Source organism: Hippocampus guttulatus, chromosome 7, assembly GCF_054856545.1.
Source record: "Hippocampus guttulatus isolate MCC_2025c chromosome 7, RoL_Hgut_1.0, whole genome shotgun sequence".
NCBI lineage: Eukaryota > Metazoa > Chordata > Actinopteri > Syngnathiformes > Syngnathidae > Hippocampus > Hippocampus guttulatus.
In genome coordinates, this window is record NC_141267.1 from 14,282,101 (window position 1) to 14,308,510 (window position 26,410).

The 26,410-nt window shown below is 42.4% G+C and overlaps 2 protein-coding genes across 2 annotated transcripts in view; both read left to right on the forward strand.

Moving 5' to 3' along the window:
* agbl4 (AGBL carboxypeptidase 4) overlaps positions 1-26,410 on the forward strand; it is a 266,670-nt gene that overhangs the window by 200,542 nt on the left and 39,718 nt on the right. The gene's annotated exons all lie outside the window — the stretch shown is intronic.
* bend5 (BEN domain containing 5) lies at positions 864-17,423 on the forward strand. The gene is made up of 6 exons (XM_086115764.1): positions 864-1,047; positions 1,922-2,052; positions 3,281-3,761; positions 7,654-7,802; positions 11,423-11,636; positions 11,709-17,423. Exons 1-6 carry the CDS (start codon positions 864-866, stop codon positions 11,903-11,905), a joined length of 1,356 nt encoding a protein of 451 aa, XP_085971890.1. The 3' UTR covers positions 11,906-17,423.

A 26,410-nucleotide genomic window follows, 5' to 3' on the forward strand; every position in this document is an offset into this window, starting at 1 on the left:
TTTATGTTCGCTGAACTGAGCTCTGGCATGCTCACACGTGACATGATTGGGGCTTGCCGCTGACCTCTATTGTACTCTTGCGTCAAATATCAACATACACCATTTGTAATGATCACTCCGTTGTCTTGTACTAGTTGAAATTGTAAAAGCAAGTTATTTTCCGCAGGATGTGATGTGACCATATGCAAATGAGCAACATTGTTTTTTGTTTTGTCTTCTTTATTTCACTGTTAGTGAATAGCTAAACAAATAAGATAAGATAAGAAAACCTTTATTAGTCTCGCAATGGAGAAATTCCCAATTCACAGCAGCAAAGTTTTGAAAGGAAGAAGTAGAACAACAAAATATAGGAGCTGCTGGAAAGGCAGCCACTCACGCGGCGCCATTTTGAAGTCAAAATAACAAAAATAACACAACACAACACATAGGACACAGACAGTCGTGCAATCTTCACCAATTTTCTGCATACACTTTACATAAGATACATGTTTTTGAGTAACCACAGAAAACTCACACAAGGATTTAATTCCCAAACCCCTGAACTGTGAGGCAGATGTGTAAACCACTAATCACCATGTGAATATTTTACACAAGTGATGGGAGACAAACACGCACAAAAAGAATAAAACAACATTCTTTTTTTTCTGTTTTCCCCCCACGCACATTACTTTAAAATGTGTTGTCTGTTAGTTATGCCTTGATGATGTTCCCCACTGATATGGAACAGACAAAAGCAACTGAGCGTCGATATGATCCACCAAATTCCTTAAGTGTATTTCAATTTTATTTTATTTTTTTACATATTTTGTGAAGGGGGGCGGAAAGTCAACCACATCAAAAGTGCGGGCCGAGGAAAAAAAATAATGTATGCTTTTGTTCGATTCTTTGAAGAGGATGTGTGTTGCGCGTTGCCGGTTTCCAGCATCCCAAATTTCAGCCCCGAGCACGGAGCCGATTTCGATCATCGGAAGGTGTATGTGGTTCGCAGGACTGAAGAGAATGGCAGCGCAGGCCAGTCGTGCCAGGCTCACATCCTTGCCCTTGCAGGTAAGTTTCTGCATTTTAATTTCTATGATGTGCCCGCATTATGTTTCAGTCTCATTTTCCCCACGAAGGCGTTGACGTGTGTCGAAATATGGATTGTAAGTTATGTCGTCCGACTTGTGAAGAGCTTATCGTCTGAGCTCCGATAGCTGCAGTAACGTCCTGGTTAGCAAGACATACTTGCGAGGTACGCGAAGACAACTTTGCGACCAGTGTGGTTAAGTGTTTGTACTTGTGTTGTTTCGACGTTCCGTGTGCAACGTTAGCCAGCGACGTCGCTTGTTTACAATCTGCAGCTAACCCCGTTAGCTCGTCTGTGCGCTCAGTTAGCATGCTAGAGTTAGCTGTCTGCACACGTAGAGCTGTCAGAACATGGAACACCCGGGCAAAATACGCTTGACGTTTTCACGCTTCTGGTTTTTAAAGCCGAGATGCTATACCCGATGCCTTTGGTGCGTCAAAAGCCATGTTAACACGGTTTGACTTTTGTATTTTTATGTGCCATAAAAAAGATGCGCCGCCGCGGTGTCTTTCCAGACAGCGTGCAGACAATATGTCAGTAACGTGACAGCGCATTAAAAAAAATGTAAATAACATGTTGCACGTCTGGCTCGCTTGCTCACTGACTAGCCCTTTTGTTGACCATATGACATCTCTAATCCATGAATGTCAGCTGTCTGGGTTGTGTCATCCATCCAGCGAACGAATTCTCCGCGTCCACTGCAGTTAACCGGCACTTCTATTTCTGTAAAGATTGTTAATTTTTCCATCGTGCTTAAATGAATTTAATATGACAGATAGATGACGCACAGTTTGTTGTGGTGAAGGGATCGGAGGAGAAAGAAACTTGACGAGTGAGTGTCTTGAACGTTTGCAGATGCTGTAGAGGAGTTTGAAGACTTTATAATGCAAAAGAAGATGAAAATTCCCAAGATGTCCATCAAGAATTCAGGAAATTCAATTGAGAACAGCTTTGGAGGGGACAGAGTGCCTCTCAGGCATAAAAAGGTAGGATCGCAGACGACAGTGGTCGGTGTTTTGTGCGCACCATGTAAATGAAGGGGAAATAAGTAGACAATTGACTTTAAAAACAACTGATGCACAACATGAATCTTAATTTATTGCTCGTAAACCAGCATTGCCTGCATTTGTATTCTTTGAGGTGAGCGTGCTATAATTGTATGTAAGTGAAAAGCTGCATGCTCCCTGCAGACCAGGAGAGGCTTATCTATACTTTTATCTGCAATAGACTTGATTATGGTAATGGTATTTTGACTTGACAACCTAACCAGGACAAAGAGATCTATCAGAACATATTACGCCAGTCCTAAAGGCTTTACACTGGCTCCCAGAATAGACTTTAAAGTTCTGCCATGGGTCCATAAATGAATGGTTAAGGTTCCGCTTACATTAAAGAAATGCTAATGGGATATAAACCCAGTGAAACTCTGAGGTCTGCAGACACAAGTCAATTACTTGTTCACAGAATTCAAAGCAAACATGGTGAAGCACTATTTAGCTGTTATGCTGCACGTAAATGGAATACGATAACAACAGAAGTGAAGTAAGCCCTAAATGTAAATGCTTTTAAATCCAGGTTAAAACCCTTTTCCCCCCCTATAACTATTATAAGGTATTTTAACATGTTTTTAAAGTATGTGTATATTTATTGGGCTTCCACCCAAACTCCCTCGCGCTATTTTTACCATATGGTGGATTAACACAAATTCCAGCACTCTGGACAGATGCCCTTTCACGGACAAATCCTCTGAGCAGCTCATCAGGAACTCTGTGACTCCTCTTTAGTTCTTTTTGAGATTCCCACAGTCATCATAAAAAACATATGCGCACGGTGTGCATTTTTTCCCCCCTGTCTGGGGTCGTTTTTGTCCTCTGAGGGCCGTAATTGGCGAACGTTTATTATCGTGCAGTATGAACATATGTTGGTTAAATGTTTTAGGGATTTTTACTTCCTCCAGGGTTTTATCTGTTTCTAGCATTGCATGGTCGGCCAGATCAAATACTCTCTTCGGTTCCCATATGCTCTTGGTTTTGTTTTTCATAGTATCACTTTTTGTCGCACACGGCCCATTAAATTTGTTGCCTTCCTACAAATTGTTGTCGACCTCAATACAAACACAACGCATGCAGTTGTACTCCTAGGTTTACAAACTGTATTTATTATTCAAGCAATCACTTTGTAGACCTCTAAATTATCAAATGTTCTCCCCAAAAGGCCCTTTCTCAAGACCATGGCCGCCCTATTTCAAACTCCTCCAAAAGTTTGGCAGCAGTAGTGGCTCGCCTGGAAAGAAATGCAGCCAGCTCCTGTATGGAAGGCGAAGAGGATCTGGATGAGGATCGACTCGCCGAGGAGGGAGAGGATGCCGATGACGAAGACGACGACATGGAGGCAGAACAGCAGCAGCAGGAGCATTATCATCACCAACAGCAGCCGCAGCAGCAACATCTCGAGGTGGACACGGACGTGGCCGCGGCGGTGGTTCCCCGCGTCCTTTACGACGAGCTGGTGGTCAGCTACAGGCAACAGGAGGATGAGATGAGGAGGCTGCAACAGGAGCTGGAGCGAACGCGTCGGCAGCTTGTGCAGCAGACCAAGAAACTCAAGGAATATGGCAGCCTGCTGACTGAAGTCAAAGAGCTCAGGGACTTCAATCGACGGCTGCAGGACGTGCTTCTCATGAGGCTGGGCAGTGGTAAGGCAACATGAGCACACACACACACTTCTTCGTTCAAATTTGAGTTCTGTATCGTTTGGTCAGAGTCATGACTACCTACACTGGAACACTGTTTCAGCTGTCAATTTGACCTTTTAACCTGGACAAAGCAATTTGAGGGAAACAAATCTTAAGACAAGTGCCTCTCATTAATCCCAAATAAACCTCAATGTTCTAGCATGCCTTTTCCTGACATTTATTTAGCTAACAGTGACTCTTATCTGGAACTGTTCACAATTCTGTCCAGCTTTACCAAGGTGCCAAAACATGATGCTGCCATCATCATGTAGGGATTGGTGTTCTTCTGGTGATGAGCAGTGTTGTTTTCACCAAATGTACCTTTTGGGCGAACCTCCGTTTCATCGGACCATAACAGATTCTTCCACACGCATGTGGGAAATTTCAAGTGTTTTTTTTTTCTTTCATAAGATAAGGCCTTCTGTCTTTCCACTCTACTTCATAGCCCAGACATATGAAGATGAGAGATTCTTCTCTTATGTATTAAACAGCAAGGACTTGTTGCCAGAAATTCCTGTCGGTCCTTGAATGTTGTTGTCTACCTCTTCTTGGCACCCTTCCTGACCAGTCTTTTCATACATTTTTGGAAGGACGTCCAGTTCCTGGTAATGTCACCGTTGTGACATATTTTCTCCACTGGACGATGACTGTCTTTATGTGTTCCATGATATATTTAATGCCTCGGAATTTCATTTCTGTCCTCCACCTGACGGGTAGCTTTGAACAGACAAATCCCTCTGATTGTGTGGGAGCTGTCTGCGGAACGATGATGACTTGTGCTATAAGATGTGACCAAAAAAAGAAAAGCAGATGTATTTGGCCTCTCTATTCCCTCCAATTGGATGTGGATTCTCACTCACAATTATGTAAAAGTTTTGAAATGATATATATTGGTCCATATATACAGAATATGTATATATGTGTATATCACACAAAAACCTGACATTTGAACAGGGGTATGTGAACTGTTTTTTTTTTTTTTTTTTTACAGTTTGTTCGGGGGCTTTTTTGTTTTTTATGGGTAGTGAAGTCTTTAAGGGAAACAATCCATTCTATGATGGTGGATAGATTTAAGAATTAAATTTTCCTAATGTGGAAACAATAGACATAGAAAAAAAAACTCACTTTTTAATAATGTGTTGTTAAGACCGTTGTGTTTAAGTCAAGTCAAGTCAAGTCAACAGTATTTATAGAGCACTTTCAAACAGCCATCGCTGCATACAAAGTGCTGTACATGGAGCAATTTAACATGCACAATAAACAGTAAGACAAATCGGTAATAAAGGCGGTAGAAAGCACCAAACAGTAAAACCAAGAACAAATCTAAGTCATGCTGAGTCGAATGCCAAAGAATACAAGTGAGTTTTGACGAGGGTTTTGAAGATGGGCAGCGAGGAGGCTTGCCGAATGTTTAGTGGGAGGTCATTCCAGAGAGAGGGACCAGCAACAGAAAAGGCTCGATCCCCTCTGAGCCTCAGTTTAGTTCTTGGTACTTCTAATAAAGTCTGGTCCACAGACCTGAGGCGCCGGGCAGGTGTGTAGGGGCGGATGAGCTCAGAGAGGTAAGGTGGCGCGAGATTATTCAGAGATTTGAAAACAAATAAGAGGATCTTGAAAATAACTCTAAAATGAATGGGGAGCCAGTGAAGGGATGCCAGAGTAGGAGTTATGTGCTCCCTCTTACGAGTACCAGTCAAGAGGCGAGCGGCGGCATTCTGGACCAGCTGAAGGCGCTTAATGGAGGACTGGCTGACTCCAAAGTAAAGGGCATTGCAGTAATCGAGCCGGGATGTGACAAAGGCATGAATTACTGTCTCAAAGTGTTCATGTGAGAGGAGAGGTTTTATTTTGGCCAGCTGTCTAAGGTGAAAGAAGCTGGATTTAACAACGGCACCAATTTGCCGATCGAGTTTGAAATCACTGTCCAGTTTAAGGCCCAAGTTTGAGACTGTTGACTTAAGATAAGGAGACAGGGGGCCCAAGTCTACAGGATGGAATGTACAAGGGCCACTGGGACCAAACAATATCACCTCTGTCTTCTTTTCATTGAATCTCAAGAAATTTTGTGCCATCCAGGTTTTGATTTCTTCCAGACAGGATAGGAGTATATAATAGACAGTTTAGGGAAGTGGTGATCATTGCTCAAAGCTATTTAACGCCGCACATCACATTTTAACACTTTTGTGTTAAAAAAAAAAGTTCTTGTCGTGACTTTCATCTTACCCCATCTGTGGTCGCCACAGCGAGTCACTGACATGATTTGTTGGGTATCGTCTTTTCGCCAGATGTGCTTCCTGATTCAACCCACCCATATTTTATAATAAAACTCCAGTTATGTGAGTAACTTAGTTTTCCGGAACATACATCTTCTACACCAGTTCATAAAATAAAATCTATGTAATTTACAGTCATTAAACTTCATCAGAGATTCCACCATAGTAATAATTTGTATGGATTGTCTTCCCTTCGTCACGTTACGTTGTGAAAATGAATGCAAAAAGTAATGCAAGTCAAAAACCCCTGCGCACCGTGTTGTAAATAAAAATGTGAGTTTGGTTCACTTCTGTAAAGAGGAGCACAAGTTGCTTAATGTGCTTGGGATATATTTGACAATGACAAATTGTAATAATAAGCAACTGCTGAATTCGGTTGGTCTATATCACGTGATAATTTTTAAGACAATTCAACCTTACCCGGTTTAGTTCAACAATGGCATTATAATTCAGCAAATGGTTATGAATAGGTCCTGTACGGCCATAAATTTAGTCCTGGAATTTGAGTGGGCAAGTGTTCAGTGCTCAGCAATGCACAGAAACCACTTCGGTTCGATGTCTGTCAGTGTAACTTCATCCGTACATTTGGACCAAGAAGCTTGCTCACTGGCTAGACCAGGGGTGGCCAACCAGTCAGAGACTAAGAGCCAATTTTTTTTAGCCACACACACACGACCATGCACACGCGCACATATGCATGCACGCCACGACGAGCAACAGCCTGAGCGCCCGAACATACTGTAAATGAAACCTAAAGACACAAACACGCAAATCTTTTCTATTTTTTCCCCATTTCCTCCTCCCACCGCTCGCGGTCGACTTGGGACCAGTCTGCTGGCTCTTGGTCGATTGTGATCGACGTATTGAGCACCCCTGCCTTAAAAACAGAGGTAATTTGCTGACTAGCTTAGCACTTAGCGCTCTTGTCTGCGCATGAGCGGTGAGTCAGTCATCTGATTGGTTGCCCTCTATGTCAATCAAGTAACGGGATTGGTGATAGGCTGACGTAGTACGTTCTGTGTCTTAAGCATGTTGTTTTAATGGCAGCGCCGTCGTCGAGGCGTTTTCGACAATTGTCGAGGGAAAGCCCGGGAGCCGCATTGAACCAGCCGAAGAGCCGCATGCGGCTCGCGAGCCGCGGGTTGGCCACCCCTGGGCTAGACCATCTAATGGACAGGCAAGAGATTAGAGCACCCTGGGGTGTCTTTGTACACAGGATGGAGTGCACTGCCTGATATTAAAACTCATCAGCTACGTTGAAGCTTAACGTGGCTAGCCACCAAGACAGCTTAACCAGTGGGCCAAAATAGCCTCCTGTCCCCAGGCACGTGCAAGTCTAGGCTGAGCCAGACAACATTTTGGGCGCTCATCCAGTGTTTCAAATCTCATACCTCGTGTCAGCACACTAGTAACTGCTACAGCACAGCATTGTATTCCGCAACTGTTCGCTTATAGCTTTCCAGTATTTTTTTAGATGTTTTATTTTTTTTGCTTTGCTGGCCTGGCATCGTTTCAGTTTTGTTATAAAAGAAGTGTTTCATGTTTGCTTTAATGTCAAACTCCTTATTGTGTCTCTCTAGAGCCTATGCATGACAATGGGACTCAGACAATCAAGGCTGAGGTGGTTGAACCCATTGTTGAGACCCAGGAAACATACAGAGAAGAAGCCAACACCAGTTCCAGCTACTCCCCATCTCCGAGAACAGTCTACACATGCAACGATGGCAAGGTCAGCCTCATTTCACTTGATCTGGCATATACTGTACGTGCTTCCTCCCATTTTCTTATCCACTTTAAAAAAGTAGGAATGGAGTGACAAAACTAAGCAGGATATATTGGTTTTAGAATCTTTGAGCGGTTTGCAATCAGAGCACACCACACCACGGTCATGTTTAATTGTTAATTTCATTCACTGAAAAAAAAAATACGCCGCTTTGATTAAAAGTCATCCACCTCAGTCTGCGCTTGCCCCGGCCAGCCTGACACAAAAAACAACCCCCCAAAAACTTTTATACTTCCCAAAAGTGAACAACTTTGGTTACGGCGTGACATGATGAGCTGACTAAGCAGTTTAATCGAGGGAAATGAATTTTCACTTCACAGTACTTCCCCTTTATGGCTGACAAAGTTCCTTCTCCACCAGTGTGTTTCAGTGCTACTTTTTTTTTTTTTTTTAACAAAACAGGCGTACTCAAATGTCACTAACCTAACCGATGTCTAAAAACTGATCTCAACTCTCCCATTTTGAGGAGACAATTATGCTCAACAGCTCTGCAGATTGTGGAAAGAGGCAGAATTTTACGACACTTCTCACACACTGGATAGTTTGAGAGCGGTAATAGATTTTTTTCTTCATTTATTTTCAGTACTTTAAAAGGGTTAATAATGTATCAAAATAACAGATGACGTGGGCACAGATCAACAGTATCATACCTGAAAAATCCGTCGTTCAAGGCAATCCATCAGATGGCGTAATTCAATTGGAGCGCCCTGGTAGCAGCTAACTTTGGTGGGCGAGATTTTTTTTTTTTAATGCGATGGGCCATATGTGGCCCACAGGCACCTTTGCATTTTTTTCTTTGTTTTTTTGGTTTTCTTCTCCTTGGTACTTCTCAACTGTTCGACTTCAGCACCTCTGGGAAATTTTGACTTCGGAGGTTCAGTTCTACCTGCCACATTGCATTCAGAGTAATTCATTTCTTTTCTTGAAGCCTCCCTCCTCAGTGGCTTTTTGCCCGCAGGTGACCAGCACAAGACCCTTTCCTGTGCAGTACTGTATTTCCTTGTAATCAGCATGAACTTCAGCTCACCTTAGATCAGTTCTTTCCCCTGTCCAGCTCTGACAGGTAAACAAGGTTGAGAAGATGATTATTGTTCCTGGAGGCCTGGCCAGCATCATCAGTGTTTATTAGCCAGTTAAGGTTGCCTATAATGCAACCAAGATCCTGTGTATGCTGACAGGAGTGCAATTGGTAGTACAAGCTCTGGGACCTGCAGCCACCTCAGGCGTGAAGAGCGTTTGCAAATTAGAGCCCTCCTGACATCATGGGCCCCCTATTAATTATTCGCACAAGAGAAATTCAGAGTGATTGACATGTTAGCCGCCGTGAGTGTCGGCCTGGCATGGAGGAAGGAGGTAGAGAAAATAAATGCGAGGAGCTTGAAGTGAGAATGAAAACAACCTTTCCCAACTTGAGGGCAGAAGAGCGAATCTGGACCGCGGCCTAAAGCACATTAGCTGCACAGGGAAAATCCTTTTGGACTCCGGCCTAAAGACTTAGGAGTGATCAGAGAGCCCAGAGAAAGCAAGTCAGATATGACCCCTGCTGCTTCCGCCCACCTGAATGACGAGAGCCTGGCCTGGCAATTGGCTTGGTGCGCTTGAGACGTGCTTATGCATTGGCCTGTGGAGAGCCGCGTGCTAAATTCACGGTGGGAGTAATCCAACCTACAAGCGCCCAGTGGCTTGAGCTTACTTGAGTATCCTCGTCTGCGAAAGCGATGCTTCTTGGGATTAGCTCTGTGGTTTAAGTAAGAGTCGGTTAAGATGTCTTATACCGTGGCTAGCAATGATCTGCGTGGTTTCCTCTCTGTCAGTTGGCCCGGTTAGATTGGGGCCACCTAACACTGATTTAGTGATACCCAATGGTGGCTGCTTGATTGTATGTTCACTCTAGCAGACCGCGCACAATGTTGCGCATAATTTGTTAAGATTGCAGATTTTATTTGCAGCCTCACTCACTTTCGCATATTGCACAGGCTGTTGGCAGCAAGTTTCAAAATAGAGGGGGAGACTTCGGTGAGACTGATGGTTTTCACGATTGAACATTTCAAAATGAAATGATGCAACTGAAAGTGTCAGTGGAAGACATGCAAACCTGACTCAGTTACAAAAAGAAATTGATGACTCCAATAATTTGGGTGAAGCCAGCAAGTACACGTAAGCCTTTTTCGTCGCATGATGTTTGTCCAGAGTAAAATTGTGTTTAGAAGTTGTGACAGCACACCCGAAAAACTGCTAGGGGAGAGAGAGGACGCCACCAGACAACTTCCACGTTGTGCTGAAATGACCCAGACATGAGGAATTAAAGTTGAAAAGAGCTTTGTCTAGGATGACGAGCTAAAAGTCAGCCCTTAGATTACTCGGAAGCTCCAATGCCGCATTGCCAAATAAACAACGCAATATGTCATCCTAATTTTGGTTTCTGGCATTTCAAAAAAGGAGAAATGATGCTCTCTCCCGTTTACCTCTTATTTTGCCTGCGCCTCTTTGTCATGGTTCACTGTGGTGCCGTTTGCACCTGCCTTTCAGACACCATATTTAAATATGTGCACAATCAAGAAGAATCAATCTTAATAGCTTTGATGGTTCATGCAAATGTGTTTCTAGTCAAAATCATTTCCTAAGCCTACTACTAAATTTTTGCTTGGTTGTTTTCGTCATAGAAGGCCACATAATGGCGATGGAGGACACTAATTACAGCAGAGTCCATTACATGAGGAAATATGGTTCATGAAAAAGAAAAATAACAAAAGGTCTGTCAAAGAAATCACATCTTTAATCAACCCTCTTGTTTGCGTTTGAGGATGTCAAATCGTCTCAGAGGTACACACTCGTGTTTTACATTTCTTGTAATTTTTTTTTTCTTTTCTTTTCTTTTTGTTTTTAAATTTGGCACTGTGGGGAAAACTTGCCCACAGACTGATTGCAGAAAAAAAAAAACACTGACACAGCTTTGCTGCAAGATGATTTCTGAATAACCAGGACTGAACTAACAAAAGGTCCTGCATGAGCAAAACATAACAAATGCTACCGTAGCTCATTAGACCAGCTGAAAAAAAATATACGTTATTTTAACATTTGTTTGCCCGTGTATGATGTGAGATCAGTTTGTGTTAGCGCTAGCGTGTTTTATAGACTAAGAGAGAGCTAATTAGTATTCATGAGCCTCTTCAGAAGATGGTTTGTTGTGTTAAATAGTTAATGTAACATTGGTTCATCAATGTGTACATGCCAGATGCAAGGCGTTCCTGCCTGATGATCTCTCCATTTTAAGTGCTTTGCTGTAAAATGAGGGTATCTATACATATTTTCAAAATAGGCCATTCATTGAAGGTGCACCTCATAATCCAGTGCACCTTTTAGTGTGGAAAATACGGTTATCAAGTAAGATAAAGAGAAATTAATTGTCAGTGCTGTACTACATCAGTACCTTTTGTACTGCAGTTGTATTACTAAAATACCCTATTATGCCTACTAGATCATAAATCATAGTCATAAATACGCCACTCTCTGATACTCATTCATAGATACTCTAGCCTTCGAATGTGCTTTTCACTCCAACGTAGGTTCACCTAGGTGGCGGTATCTGGGTGGAGGAGGAGAAGTGGCACCAGTTGCAGCGCACCCAGGGCGACTCCAAGTTCACAAAGAACCTGGCTGTTATGATCTGGGGCACAGAAACCCTTAAAAACCGCAGCGTCACTGGAGTGGCGACCAAAAAGAAGAAAGACGCTCTTCCCAAACCTCCACTCTCACCAAGCAAGCTCAAAATTGTCCGAGGTAAGAGGTTTTACCCGACCCTCCCAAATTCGATGGTCCTTCTAACCCAGCGCCCTTTTGCCTTCGCCGCAGAGTGTCTGTATGACCGAGTGTCCCAAGAGACGGCAGACAGTGCGGAGATCACACAAAGATTGTCCAAAGTGAACAAATACATTTGTGAGAAGATCATGGACATCAACAAGTCCATCAAGAACGAGGAGAGGCGGGAGTCCAAGCTGCTCATCAGACAGACAGTCAAAATGGAGAACTTTACTTATGACGGCATGTAGAGATCAAAAAGTGTTCTTCTGTTCCCCTCCTTCCCATCGCACGCAGGTCAAAGGAATTTGGAGGGGGGCTCTCGGTTTGGGTGCGTTTGCTATTCCTTCGACTCATCGGATTGGTTGAGGTGTGTTACACCAAAGGCCCCCCTTTTGTTTTTTGTTGTTTTTTAATTATTAACGGTATGGCCCAGTGAGCCCATAAAGTTACAGACAGCTTTACCCACCAGCCAGATGGGAGTAAGAATGAGCGTTTGTTTGTTCTTGTAAATAAGCTTGACTGTAGGATCAGTACGAAGAAATGGTTCACCTCGGTGTGTGTGTTAAAAGAATTTGAAATTTATTTATTGTTCTGTGTCAGAACATCACATTGAATCCTTTCAGCTTTTAAAAAGTAAAAGATGAGCGATAAAAGACTTCAGTTGCTGTACAGTGGGAAGCTAGTGTCTATTAGAACTGGTGAGATATTTTGTGCGACTTAAACTGCTGGAGATCCGAATGACTGCAGTGGGTACTGCAGTTATATTCAATCGGGGAGTTGATAATGAATTAGTCTTAATTACTAACAGACATCGCGTGTTGATTGCAACGGAGAGGCTGTTGCTGCGAGAGATTATTTTGGCCATGGCTTTTTAGGTCAATCATTACACATCGCGAGCACCGCGTTTCAGTCGGAGTTGTACAAAATGGAATTTACTCGTTCGTTTACGTGGAAATCATGTGAAGCGTTTTTATGAAAAAAAAAATACGTACACCAATTCAAGGCTAAATGTGCTGACTAAAATGTTGTGACGCTGCTTCCTTCGACATTACAAGGCCAAGCACCATCTGCTCAACAAAGCAGACAGCATTTTCAGTCACATGAATCCCTTCATGTTCATTTTGCAATCTTGGCTCCTCCCCCCGCCGAAAGGCGCGATATGGATCGACGTGACAAAATAGCGTCAGTGTTGAGTGAAATGCCTGTTTTATGCGTTATTCCTCTCTATCTGAAAAACAAAAAATTTTTTTTGTGTCATTGTTTTCAATTGCCCATCTCTGTTAGTGCGACAACTACTAATGCACAACGACCGAGCCATATGTGATTCCCTTGTGTGTTTTGTTTGTGTGACCCTTGAAAACTGTTAGTAGCAGATACTTGGACTGTTGAGAAAGTGGCAGAGGAGCAGAAAAGGGCCTTAAATGGATTTGGCAATCACCTGGGCGCGTCATGCCCTTGGCTTTTCGACTGAGCTGCGATTGTCGTTGGTAGTCTTTAGATTTCACGTGCACTTTGATGTGAGAATGTATGAGTTGGTACTGTTCGGAGCATCGATGGACTTGAGGCTCTTGGTTGTCTTCGGGAGGGGGGCTTGCACCTCAGCTCTTGTGGAAGAAACTGGGTGGGTAAAGCTGTCTGGGACATGTTTTGGCGATTTATTGTGAAGCCCACAACCACCCTGTTCTTAAGAAATGCCATTGGGGAGAACTAAATATGGCCGCCGTAAGGACATTCAAGTCAGACTTGTCCTTTGTTCATTTTATTGCGTGTTGTTGTTTTGTCCCGCGATGTTTTCCACGGCTGTCGGCCCTCTGAAAGGAAATCTCGGAGACTCAAATCTCAAGTGTGACCCAACGGAGGCAAAACTGTGAATCTGCTGCAGAGCCGCCTGTCAAGCCTTTGCTCCTCTTCACACGTCTACATTTGTCAGTTTCTTCTTCTTCTCACTCGCCCGCTTTCTTTTTAAAACTGTATTTCCAAAGTTGAGCTTCGCCGTTTGTTAAGCTACCTTATATTGTAGAGAGATAGAGAGGCTTTGGTTTTTTTGGGGGGGTGCGGGGGGGTATCTTGCAGTTCAGTTGTAAATGTTCTGGACAATTATCGAATTGATGTCGCCATCATGTATGTCTATCTTTTTTTTATATTCTTTATGAACTCGTGTTGTTTTCCGTATGACTTGTCGGGCTTTCAAGTGTGATGTAGGGCCCTTAAAAAAAGAACAAACATCATTCGAGCCAAAGTGAGCGGTGATGCAAAGCTGGGGGTATTCTTAGAGAAGCGTTGAGCCTCAACCGTTACGTAAACTTCTAAGTTGACAAGGTGACAAATCATTTACATGGAATGCACTTTACACATCAATTTGTCAATCTTAAAAAGCCTCTTTAGTATATGAGTATATATTTTTTTTCATGTCTAACTCTAAAATTAAGGCCAAACAATCATTCTAATAACATGATGCACCTTAAGATGTTTAGTTTGTGAGCGGCAGGGTGTGTGATTGACATGCCAATGCTGAGCAGTAAGGTTAATCGATACGCAAAAGAATTGTCACGTCATTATAATGGCAGTCTATGAGAGAATTGTGGTCATGTTAAGGTATGACGTCATGTCTTTGTTTTTACAAATAATGGTCAATATGAGCCACACAAATGGGATGCTGATTGACTGATCAACGTGGTTTGCACATTTAAGGGGGGAGAGGCCCCGGCCACCTTAAAAGAACCTATTCGAAATCTATTGTATTGCTTCCATTTGTACTGGGTTTACCCTGTACAGAAAAAAAAAACTTCAGCTTTACAAGTGTTTGCATTGAGATATAAAACTTTATTTCCTCAAATGGTGGCCATGCCTCCAATAAGCGCTGTGCACGGAAATAATCACGGGGTGTTTCATCCACCCAACACAAGTAAATGGCCCCATGTAACAAAATCCAATTCGAATCGGAACATCGGTTCTGATTTAAAAGATGAGTGCATCGGTACATAAACTAGTAAATTGGTCCTTAAATATATCCTTTTAGAACAGAAAAGGTACATATGTTTTAGAAATGGTACAATGAAGTTTCTTGGGCGCGTGTGTATATATGTATGTATATGTTTATATATATATCATATATACATACACACACACACACACACACACACTGTATACAGACGCATTTAAAAACTTCATTGTACCTGCTTGAGTATATACGTACCTTATTAAATCTAATAATAATCCCACTGAGATGAATTGCCGGTAGTCCATTTTAAAGTGTGGTATCGCATGTCGTGAGATACGATTGAAATCTCCTTTTGTTGGAGGGCTGCACAGCCCTCATCATTACCTAGTTCATCATATACGGAGCCCTGTTAAATCCTTTTTATTTTTTTGCTAGCCAGAACGGCAGCAGTGAAACAGTCTCTCGGCTGAGTCTTACTGAGCTATAAATACTGCGCGTTCAACGTAATCATGCTAGCTTGCTATTTAGCTAGCAGATACAGGCTGACCCCATTTTTGAGGGCACTTATACACAGATACCCACTGTGCAAAAACAACCTCACAAATATTCTAATAATGCTCTTATGTATCGTTTGTATCCTTGGTTTCTTTGTTTTGTTTGTTTGTGTTTTTAATACCAAAAAATGGGTCGTGGTAAAGACAATGCTTTAAACCTTGTAACATGTGTACTGCGGTACGGAATGTTAAACCCACATTCAGCTTCATCAGCATCTCAGTAACATGCACCAACGGGATGCGTAACCTGACCGAGCCGTTTGCTCACGGCTGTATCCGAACGCCGCTTTCTTTCATTGCTCTCACACTCAAGTAGCGCTGGATGAAAGAAGTTAAACCTCACCAGACATGATTCTTTCTTTCCCACCTCCGGTACTGGTCTTTCAAAATGCACATAGATCAAGGTGACGCTTGCCAAGGTCCTGTTGGAACTGCTTCTCCTACCGTTTTGACTGCTCTGTGTACATAAGTCGTTCACTTGTGAGCCTCAGAGACGATGCTGGGAGAAGCATCTTGTTTGGTCTCTATTTTTGATTACAGTATTAGTAACTTTGTATACAATCCACAAACTGGTTCTACTTCATCCAACGTTCACCGCCCTACCTCATTGTTACTCTGGTGTTTGTTTGTCAGTGACTCTAAGCTCCGTGTGTATAGTCAAAAGAAAATCTATCGGGGGGGGGGGGGGGTATTATACCTGGTTACGCAACATGTACAGAATATATAAATATATATCTTCTTAAACACCTCGATTCACGATATCATTCTTCAAAAAAATAAAAATAAAAAAGGATGTTTCTTGAGCTGCTTCATGGAGGATGCTGCTGTGCGTCAAGGGGCTGCGGCCGCGTTGTAATCTGCTCTTGGCTACGTCGTGCAGTTGCCCCCGCCCGTGCTCGTTTTTTGTGTATGTGTTGCGTTTGGAGATTTTTACTGGTTGACGGTGCTACCAGCAAACCGTTCTCTACGGACCTCAAATGGTGCTGTTTTTTCTATGTTTTTAGCCCTCACGGAGGAGTGGGGGGGGGGGGGGGAGATGCGTTTTATTCAGGCGCGCCAACCACACCGCTAGTCCCTCAACTCTTTGGTGAAAGCAATTCAAGCCAAAACGCTTTGCAAGATGCTTTTGCTGTTACTGTGTCGCTTACGTGCTATCCGCCCAAATGCCGTTCTCTACTTAGTTGTGAATCTCACGAGTACCTCAGAACCTGTTGATTTAAAAAAAAAATGCATCTGCTTTCAACACCCGTTTGCCGCCAATGTTTTCCGTGTGTTTGTACAACGTTTAGGGAGAGTTCCGGACATCTTATTTTAATCATAATGGCAGAACTTAGTTCACCGAAAACGGATTCCACTATTTGAGTTCCTGAATCAAAAAGGAAAGGAAGAAGAAAGAAAATGTATGTTTACAATGGCAGTTTGGGGCTGTTTTGTGTGATTCACTAACTTCATTCAACTCTTTTCAGTGTAAGTGTAGCAATTAGTACAACAGTTGTCAGACAGTGATCCACACCGTACGTAAATATGCATTCAATGTTTTTTGGGAGAATATCTCGTGCAAAATTTATGTTCTGATTGTTTTTGTTTCCACTAAGGATGGGCATTGGCCTACATTTCTTTGTTCAACCATGGGGAAAATTGACCAGAAATGACTGGTTATTATTTTGTCTGGGGTGGAGGAATATTTCCGATAAAAGAAAATTCTTAATTAGTTCATTGATTATGCTGCCCATCCATAGTTTGAGAAAAATATGTCTCCAATGTCATCACTGTGTTGAGTCATTTCCATTTGCAGCACTTAAGCCATCCACGGGACTGTTTGGTAAAAATCCAATGTACAGTACTTTTGATTGTTTGGTCAACATTGGGATGCTATTGTCATGGCAACTCAAACTTTAACTTCCCGTAATCACTGTCATTGTTGAATTGAAACCGTGCCGGCCTCTTTGAGTTGAAATGCATTGCCATGCTCAATTAGGGGAAGACAGGGTAATTAATGGACGGTGTTCCAGTCTGTTGGTACGATAACGTGAAAGACACTCGTGATTTCAGTCAACACTCCCTCAGCCTGCTTTGGCCTTCTGGAGGCCACCACTCTATACTAGGCAATAGTGCGTATGTATATGTCCTCGCTCAACCGGCCACACCTCTGCTACGCTGACAAGATGCTTAGCATCCTCTTATTGTGTCTCTTGCTGCATTCAGGAACATGTGTTTCATGTAGAGATAATAAAGCAAAATAAATCCAGACTTTTATTCTATCAGCATTAATCTTGTGTTGGCATTTTTTTTGTCTGATCCATTTCTTCAAGATGTATTTCTTGATTTGTGTTGGAATTTGATCTCCTGCATTTTGTTTTTGTTGCCCTTTTCATGAAAGAAGTTCATTTGACTGATTTCCAAATCTTAATCAGAGATGGCTTAATGTTTACCTTTTTTTTTTTTAAAGTGGATTGTAAAATATCTTTACTTTTGTTCTAGCACATCAGGTTTTGGAGATGTTTTTTTGTTTTTTTTTGGTGGGGGGTTAAGTTAGACTTACAAAAGCTTGCACAATACATATTTTGCCATGTGTTGTAATTCATAGCTATGGCATTACAGAAGAAAGCCCACCTGTTGCTGAACTTAATTCATAAATATTCCACATTATTATTATCATTATGAAAACCTGACTGCTCGAGGGGAAAAAATACAAAGGCAGGTTTGGAATCAGCGCAAAAAAAAATCGTTTCAAGTTAATTTGCATCTGTGATTTAAAAACTTGCTGAGCAGCGTCATATTGACTGAAGATAATCTATATTAACCCTTTCATGCACCCTGTAAACTGATAACATGATAAGTTGTCCACTAGAGTAACCACTGTCCCTCAAAGCGTTTAAAAAAAAATAATGTGTCGACCATTGCCCTTTTGGGCCCCTTTGTGATAAGGCACCAAGTCAACTCTCTCCATGAATAGATCAAACTGTGCTGCTCTTGCATTTCCATATATTATTGCCTGTGTAAGCAAGTGTAGCACCCAGCCAGCCTTTTCCTGCAGCCCGAGGGGACTTGTCAATGTCACTATGGCCAAAGCCTGCCACACGCCTCCTAATGTATTACCGCCCTGTTTTATTGGCAGCACGGTGATTCAGTGGAGGTGATGATGGATTAGTGCTGTGGCCGTGATACCGGGGCCGGGCACTGCAGCCTCGCCGTCTGTCGCATAAGCGCCGTGTCGTCCCCGCGCTAAGATAGGGGGACGTATTGTATTTATGTCACACGTACAACCTAATGAATATGGACATTTCGCTGCCTTTATGGAGCGTCTCGGAGCAGTGTCGGATTCATCTTATCCGTCTTTTCGTGTCAGAGTAGCTGTGACATTGGAACTGTTCGGAATGCACAAATATGGCGTCCTTTGAAGGTTTTCTTCGCTGGGTGCGGCTCGCAAATGGCAGGTCGCAATGACTTACAGTACAGCTAAACATCTTTGTTTGAAGTAAACCGTCATCTTGTTTTTGATGAAAAATATGGTCTTCCAGTACCGCTGATGAATTACGTTTCTTGCAGGGCCCAGGATATTTTGCAATCTTGTGTTCATGTTGTGCAGTATATTCGGATTCGATATTTTGCGGTGTAATGTTCTCACAACAATTCTTATGAGCCCAGACTTTCCATGTTGTCTTTAAAGTGACATTTTAGTCACTTTTTTGTGTCTCACCTCTGTTTTACATCATCTGCCCATTGTTCACAGAAACATTTTTTTTAATTAAACACAGTGACACATTAGAATATTTTGGCTGTACTGAAGAAACAAACATTTCCGAAATGATCAACGTTTTAAGAAATTATAACCACTCTTTCCTGAGCTTTCCGTGGATAAATTCAAAAACAGTTGAATCGTAAATGTGTTGTATGCATGTACTAAAAAAGTTCAACAAACTGCTCTTTGTTTGATTCTTTCGCATGTGCATACTTTTGAGATAGTCGCTCTCTTCATCATTCAGTCGGTGTTCTCCTGAACTTGAGCATGTGCAAAACATGAGTCACGTAATCATCTTTATTTCCTGCAGTGGTATAAAATCGTAATTTAGCCCTCAAGGTGATTAACTTCATACAATTTAATTAAGATTGGTTGCAAAAGCCACAATCGACAGAAAAGTGAACCTACCTCTCTCTCCTCCATCTATCCCTCTTCTTGGTATACCTCCATTTGTACCCACTCACCACGTTGGGCTACATGTCCCCACATAGTATATATCGGATATGGTGGCTGCCAGCTCTTTTCAAAAGGTCCTTATCGTTCTCAACAAGCTTGTTTGGCTCTTTGCAGTGATTAGAAACGAGCAATGTTGGAGTCCATCAGGCCCTCCAGTAAATGAATGCAAAAGTGAACCTATACATGGGAATATGCACTCACACATGCTTCAGCCCCGAGCACCCACATAGCCTTTATTAATGCAGGCGACTCCCAACTGCCACCACCATTCACCATCTAAAAAAAAAAAAAAAAAAAAACGAGGCACCTTTGCAACGAGTCGTCATGGCAGCGGCCAATGTCACTGCTACGGCTGCTCACTGCCTCTGTACGCTAATCGCTATACACATGCTAAAATATTCATCTCCCACATCTCACCACTTGACACACACTGACTTTCACATTGATGTCTTCTTGCCAGGTGCACTATTAGTATTTTAATTGTTATTTAATGTAACAAGTACAGTTTCGTGCAAGTTAAGCAATTTGAAGAAATAATGTACAGTAGTAATCCATTGACTGTCATGGGGATTATTTTATCCACCCCCTATAATAGATATCAAATATTGTCTTAAATAATCTTATTAGGTATTATAATAGGTAAGTTATCATAATATTCTCATGTGTGGGGCTTTAAAAACTGTGCTCTGTTTTGTGTCATCGAAATAAACATATGAGTGCACAATGTAAGATGGCTAATTTCTAGCTATAGCATTAGCCAGTGTGCTTTACAGGGATGGTGTCAGTCGAGGCTGCAGATGGGTTTCCTTAGAATGCTTTTGATGACTCTATATTGTTAAATTGTTTGAGAAAGCGATTTAAAAGAGGAGCAGTGGTTATTCCGCCCTGTTTAGGAATACAATTCGTTCACCTAGCGGTGGTAACCTATATTTACTTAGCTAACAATATTTACTTTAACAGACACATATCATTGAGTTACTGTACTGTACAAGTTTTAAAAATCAGTGATGCACTGCACTCGCAATAAGTGAACCACGAGATAGCAAAGGACAACTTTATCTTTATATTTGGTGAAGCAGTATGAGGCTCACTGCCCAAGGTTATTCCTGTATGGTGGTTTCAAATAACTGTTAGGTCGTCAGTTATTAGTGTAACTGTGACAGCCACTGCTGTTAGTCAGAAGAGTCTCCTCTAGACGGTGTCAGTTGAAAAGACGTTTGGTAAATTGCAAGGAGAGAGGAAACAAAATTCAGACGTAGTTGCCACGATCGTTGAGAGATTGGCTAATTTACTGACTTTCCTGTTGCTTGGATTAATGGCACCGATATGCACTTTCGACTTTTGGTGAAATGGATAGCGCGCAGTTGTCTAGCAGCAGGCTTGCTATAATGTTTTGCTGAGTAGTTGGGGAATCACTGCTTCATTGATTAGCATGTCTGCCTCACAGTCATGAGGGTTCTCAGCTCGGTTTGCACCATCCTGGATGGAATTTGATGTTTTCCAAGTGCTTGTGCGAGTTGTTTCCGAGTACTCGTGCTTCCTCCCACATTACAAAACATGCATCTTAGATTAAGTGAAAATTCTCAATACTGCCCCAAAGTTTTGTAATTGCCGATATGCCATCAAATGGTGGCAAAGCACTTTTTTCTATACTGCAAGGCTATGGTATGAAGCTCCTCCCCTTACTTCAACTTCGCTCCTTCGCACCAAGATAGCACCCAAGCATATTTATGTTTGACATGGCTTTGGCCTGAGCACAAAATTTGGTAATAAGGGCGATATCCACAACTTTGGCTAATGCTGAACCAGGGGTCCGAGTTTTAGCATTTTTATGGCTAGCTTCGAACAGATGTCAAAAGTTGGACGCTTGAGCTCTACCGTATACTCATGGATTTCCTTGTTTCTGATCTACTGAGTATTATTCTTAACAGTGTTTTATTAAACAAGAAATCATGAAAGGTGGGCTGTTTGTGTGAAAAAACAGGACGTTATACTTCGCTGTAAACAGGATTAGGTGTAGATGTTTAAGCGTAGAGGCACCCGTTTGTTTTCCGCCACATGAAAGTGTGCAGCATTTGATTGGTTTGTTTGTCTCTTCACAAGCCTCATTCTGCACGCGCGTTTAGCCCGCTTTTGATTCTCGTCACAACAAAAGCGGCCTCCTCAATGACTCAAGAAACAAAACCAAATGTCACACAGCTTCGCTCTTTTCTCTTGAAGATCCTCATCATTTTCAAAGCTTTTCATCTACGGGATGGTTCATAAAAAGGGCCAGACAAATCCAAACCGTGGAACGATTCATCTTTAATTACAAGCAAAATCTAATCTTTTAATTGGATAACAAGGCTCTCGTCACTAAGCAGACTTGAAAGGACATCAGGTATGTTCCCTTTTGTGATAAAATGGCGGGGGGGGGGGTACAATAGATGTTCACCATGCATCCTGTTTGATTTGCAGCAGGGAAAAAAAAAGGATGATTGATTATGCGATATGTGCATGAAAAAAAATAATTTTAACAAACACCAGCGGATTTTATTGGTTTAATCCTCCTGTGTTGCAGATCAAATTGATTCATTTGAACAAGTAGAAATAAAAACAATGATTGCATACATGGTCATATTTTGTGTCCTTGTCTCAAAATAAAAATTAAAGAAAAAAAGCCAAACAGATTTTGGTAATTTAACAGAACGTTTCACATTTCCCCATAAACACAAACAGACAAAGAGGGTAAAAGCACACTATTGGATATTCAAGCCAGAGAATTATATCAATAGCCTTTTTTTTTTTACAACCTGACTTAATTGAATTTTTAAAATTATTCGGTTTGAAACTTTTCATCAAATTTTAACACCTGACCACCGTGAACATCTGAGCTTCACACCATTGTGGAATTCGTGACTGAAGACAAAAAGTGACACTTGTCCGTCCTTGTCAATGTCAACATAAAGCATGACCACACACACGTACACACACACACACACAGTGGCCATGCGTGGCATCCATCACTATTAATGGCGTGGTGTTAATGAGCATCTTGTTGGAAGGTGTCACTTTACCCTCGGCCATGCGCACTGACATCAGTGCCATACTCTCCGCTCGGGAGGTCACCATGCACTCTGTGACTCCATATCATTTTGTTTTAAACCATCAGCCTCCCAGACGCTATAATAAAAATGTATCACCTTATCGCAGCCGTTCTAATTTTCAGTCGGTGAAAGGTCTTAATGTACCAAATAAGTTCCTCTTATGTGTGTTAACTTTCTTGTCATAATTGATGTAACTTTCATGGCAGAGCTTCTATATGACGTAGAGCGCAGTAATCAAGTTATTTATTCAATTAGGAATAAATACAGTCGCTCATTTTATTTTATTTACAGCACTCTGTTATTGCGGGAGGGCTTTTTTTTCTGCGTTTACATTTTTAACCTGCACATATGATTTTGTATATATATATATTCTATTTACTATTCTCTTTCACTACAGTAGTGAAACGTAAAGAGTGGCACTACTTTTGCCACCTCTCACGGTTGTGGGGACCAAAGTCTTAACCCCACTACGTGTTTGTACGTTTGCGTACTATATGTGTAAGCGCGTGTTAAATCAAGTTGACTGATTCTGACAGGCTGCCAGCAGCATGCACCTGCAGGCAGCTCGCTTCGATGTTAGCCTCAAACAGAAGAAGGGACCCCGCAAAAAGTGTCAGGAGTGGATGAGAAAACACATGTGGGCGAAAAAAAAAAAAGGGTTTTATATGTACACTCTCTGTGTGTTCACACCAGAAAGCGGTTTGGACAGCAGGGACTGGCGGGCCAATCGGGCTGACGCGCGGATTCATAGGTGACGGCCAAAATAATAGCTCTGCTGTCACACTGCTACTTATAACAGGACCCCACCTCCCGGGCCCCCCTAGGCCCCACTGTAACCTGCCGCTGACTTTACATCCAAGTGGTGTATCTCTGGCTGAATGCCGTGTTGTTTCGTGATAAATATTTTGGCTGCTTTGATTTTCCTTCGTTGTCCGGCACTCTGACTGGCTTGTTCAGGAGATGTCAGGGAATCTGACGAGTGTCCAACCGCTCTAACTTCATCTAAATTATTGACGTGCGAAGCATTGATAATTTAAGGCACTAGATCTTTTCTGACAAGGGGACGGTTTGCGGGAATTAAAAATCAAACTATTCACCAAAAAGGAGATAGTTTAGCATGGATTTATGGATCTGCCGTGACCGAGTTGTGTGCTATAGTGGGGCAACGAAGCAAGGGAGGTGGAGTCAGAAAAACAGATGGGAGAGGGTTAATTGAAGCTGACTTGTGTCGAGTGTTTGAGCGTCCCGAGTTGACACGTGCTCGTGGCCCGTATGCAACATGATGTTGATTCATCCCCCTTTGCACATTGGAATCATTCCTCTGCTTGAAAGGGATAAAAAAAATAATAATAATGCACGTCATCTTTTTGTGTATGATAATGTGTACTTTGTGGTTTGTTGTTCGCTTAGTCACATGGTAGCAAGTGGTTAACGCTTCTGCCTCACAGTTCTAAGTTTCCGGGTTTGAATCTGGGGTCTGGTCTTCGTGTGTTGGAGTTTGCTTGTTCTTGCTGTGCCTTTGTGGATTTTTTTCAGGGATTCAGGCTTCTCCTCCTCCTCCTTCCACGTTCCCACAATGTGAAAGTTACATTAATTGAAGACTGTAAATGTGTGACTGGTTGTTTGTCTATTTTACATGTGCCATTTGACCATCTGGCCACCAGTCCAGCGTGTACCTCACCTTTCACTCAAAGTTGGCTCGGATAGGTTACAGCTCAGCCGTAACCCTATTTAGATTTCCGTATTTTCCAGCCTATAAGTCGCCGTTTTTTTTCATAGTTTGGCTGGGGGTGCGATTTATACTCTGGAGCGATTTTATGGGTGAAATTATTAACACGTGGTTATATAATTTCATGTTATTTTCACATTAAACCACAAGAGGCCGCTCTAGACCTGTGTTGATAAAACCACGATGAGTCTTTATAATCCGGAGCGACGTATAATCCGAAAAATACGGTAGTGTGGATTTTGAACAGATTGGATAACCTCTATCCAAGATTATGGTTTGTTTGTTTTTTGACCCAGCAGATTGTGTTGAAGTTTGGATTTGAGCGGGCTAAAGATGCTCGCCATTTTTTGACACTTTTGTTGTGTACTGAAGTTGAACTTTAATGTAACATCCTTCACTTATTTTTTTTCAGTATCGGTTCTATCCCCCGTGAATAGTTGTGGTCCATTATAATAGTTATAACCTGATCAAAATCATGACCCAACGGGCTGGGTCAAATGCTCAACCCAATTCACTGGGCATAAATAACCCATAAATAACTTTTAGACGCAACGCTGGGTTAACTATTTCCCCCAATTTCGATGACCTTCGACACTGAAGTTTTAAGAATGGAAGCTCAATATTGACAATGTACCTCATGAAGTGTCGATAGAGTCTAGGCCCACAGAATTTGAGGTTTCGGGTTCGCATTGTGCAGCTATGGACATTGGTTGGACTGTTCGGTTCAGTCCGTATGTGTGTGTGTGTGTGTGTGTGTGTGTGTGTGTGTGTGTGTGTGTGTGTGTGTGTGTGTGTGTGTGTGTGTGTGTGTGTGTGTGATGAGATGTGTCCCAGCTGGCTCGCAGTAGACTGGCAGTGTGTTGATCCGAGTGTCAGTGGGACTGGGTGCCTCCTCGGCGAGCCCTCCTCTCCTCCGCCAAGCTGACAGACAAGGTCAGCGACTCATCTCGGCCCGTCTCTCCGAGCTAGTGACAGCCGTCCCTCAGGGAGAGAAACCACCGACAGCCCCCTGCTCCCTGGCACGCATGCAACGCCGCACAATTAATATTGCATCACCCTTTTCTAATCTGCTCCCTCTGAGCCCTCCCGGCTGAGGGGGTCTCGTCAGGGCGGGCGCGCTTCCCCGCCGCCTGACCTCGCCCATCTCTTCCAATAACGGCCAAAGCAGCAGCCGAAACATTATGAATACGAATATTTCTTTGTTTTGTGACAGTCTCGGTCGATATCGATGCATCTTCCTTATCTCTGTCGGAGTTTAAAGCGACCACGTGTCTCTTTTAGGAGTTTCACTGCAACTTTGTTTGCAATGCAAACAGAATGGACTTCATATCCCGCTGTTTTACAAACAGATTGCAGTTTATTGCTTTGTGGTTTTAAACTAATTTCCTCACTAAAAATTGCTTAATCTTATCATCGTTTCGCCTCAGTCGGGGCTCACATCTGCTGCTTCAGCTCCATATTGCACAGCCATCTTGTGATAACGACCGACCAAATCATTTCAGCATCTATTTTTCTATCTATCTGTCTATCTATCTAAATGTGAGCGTGAATGTTTTTTTTTTGTAAACTATATTTCCCCCTCTGCAATTGACTGGCGACAAGTCAAGAGTGTACCAAAGTTAGCTCGGATCAACTCGAGCTCACTCGCAAATCTAATCAGGACAATGTTGAGAAAGAGAAACTGGATGGATGGTTGGTTTGTGGTCTGCACACAAGCCCACACACACATCGAGTGGACAATAAGAGTATTGGAGTTTTTTTATTGTTTTTTTTTTTTTTGTCCCCTCGATGTTCTTCAGCAACAGATGTAGAGAAATATCAGCTGACTGATACTTTTTATGTCTGTTCTTTGTCTCTGCTTTATCCCGTGTGTATGTGCGCGCGGATCAGTAGTCTCTGTGAAGTCCTGCTTGTTCTGCAGGTTTGCCCCCACTACAAACATTTCGGCGATCAAAGGCATTGGAAAAGGCCTGCCACTTCAAACCACGTATGGTCTCACACAGATACAGTCCATTCCTTCCATCCGAATTCTTCTGGCCCTTCGTTGTCATGGCGACCGTGCGATCGCAGTCCAGCTCTAGTGCGTGCAGCAGGAGTCATGGGTTCAATTATCATTTTAGTGCTCATTTACAGTATTTTGATTTGGACAAGTTTGATTTCATGTGACTATTACAATGTCACTTCTCTCCACTGAGCCGGCAACATTTAAATTCTATGTAAGTATGATCATCTCCCGGTAAATCCC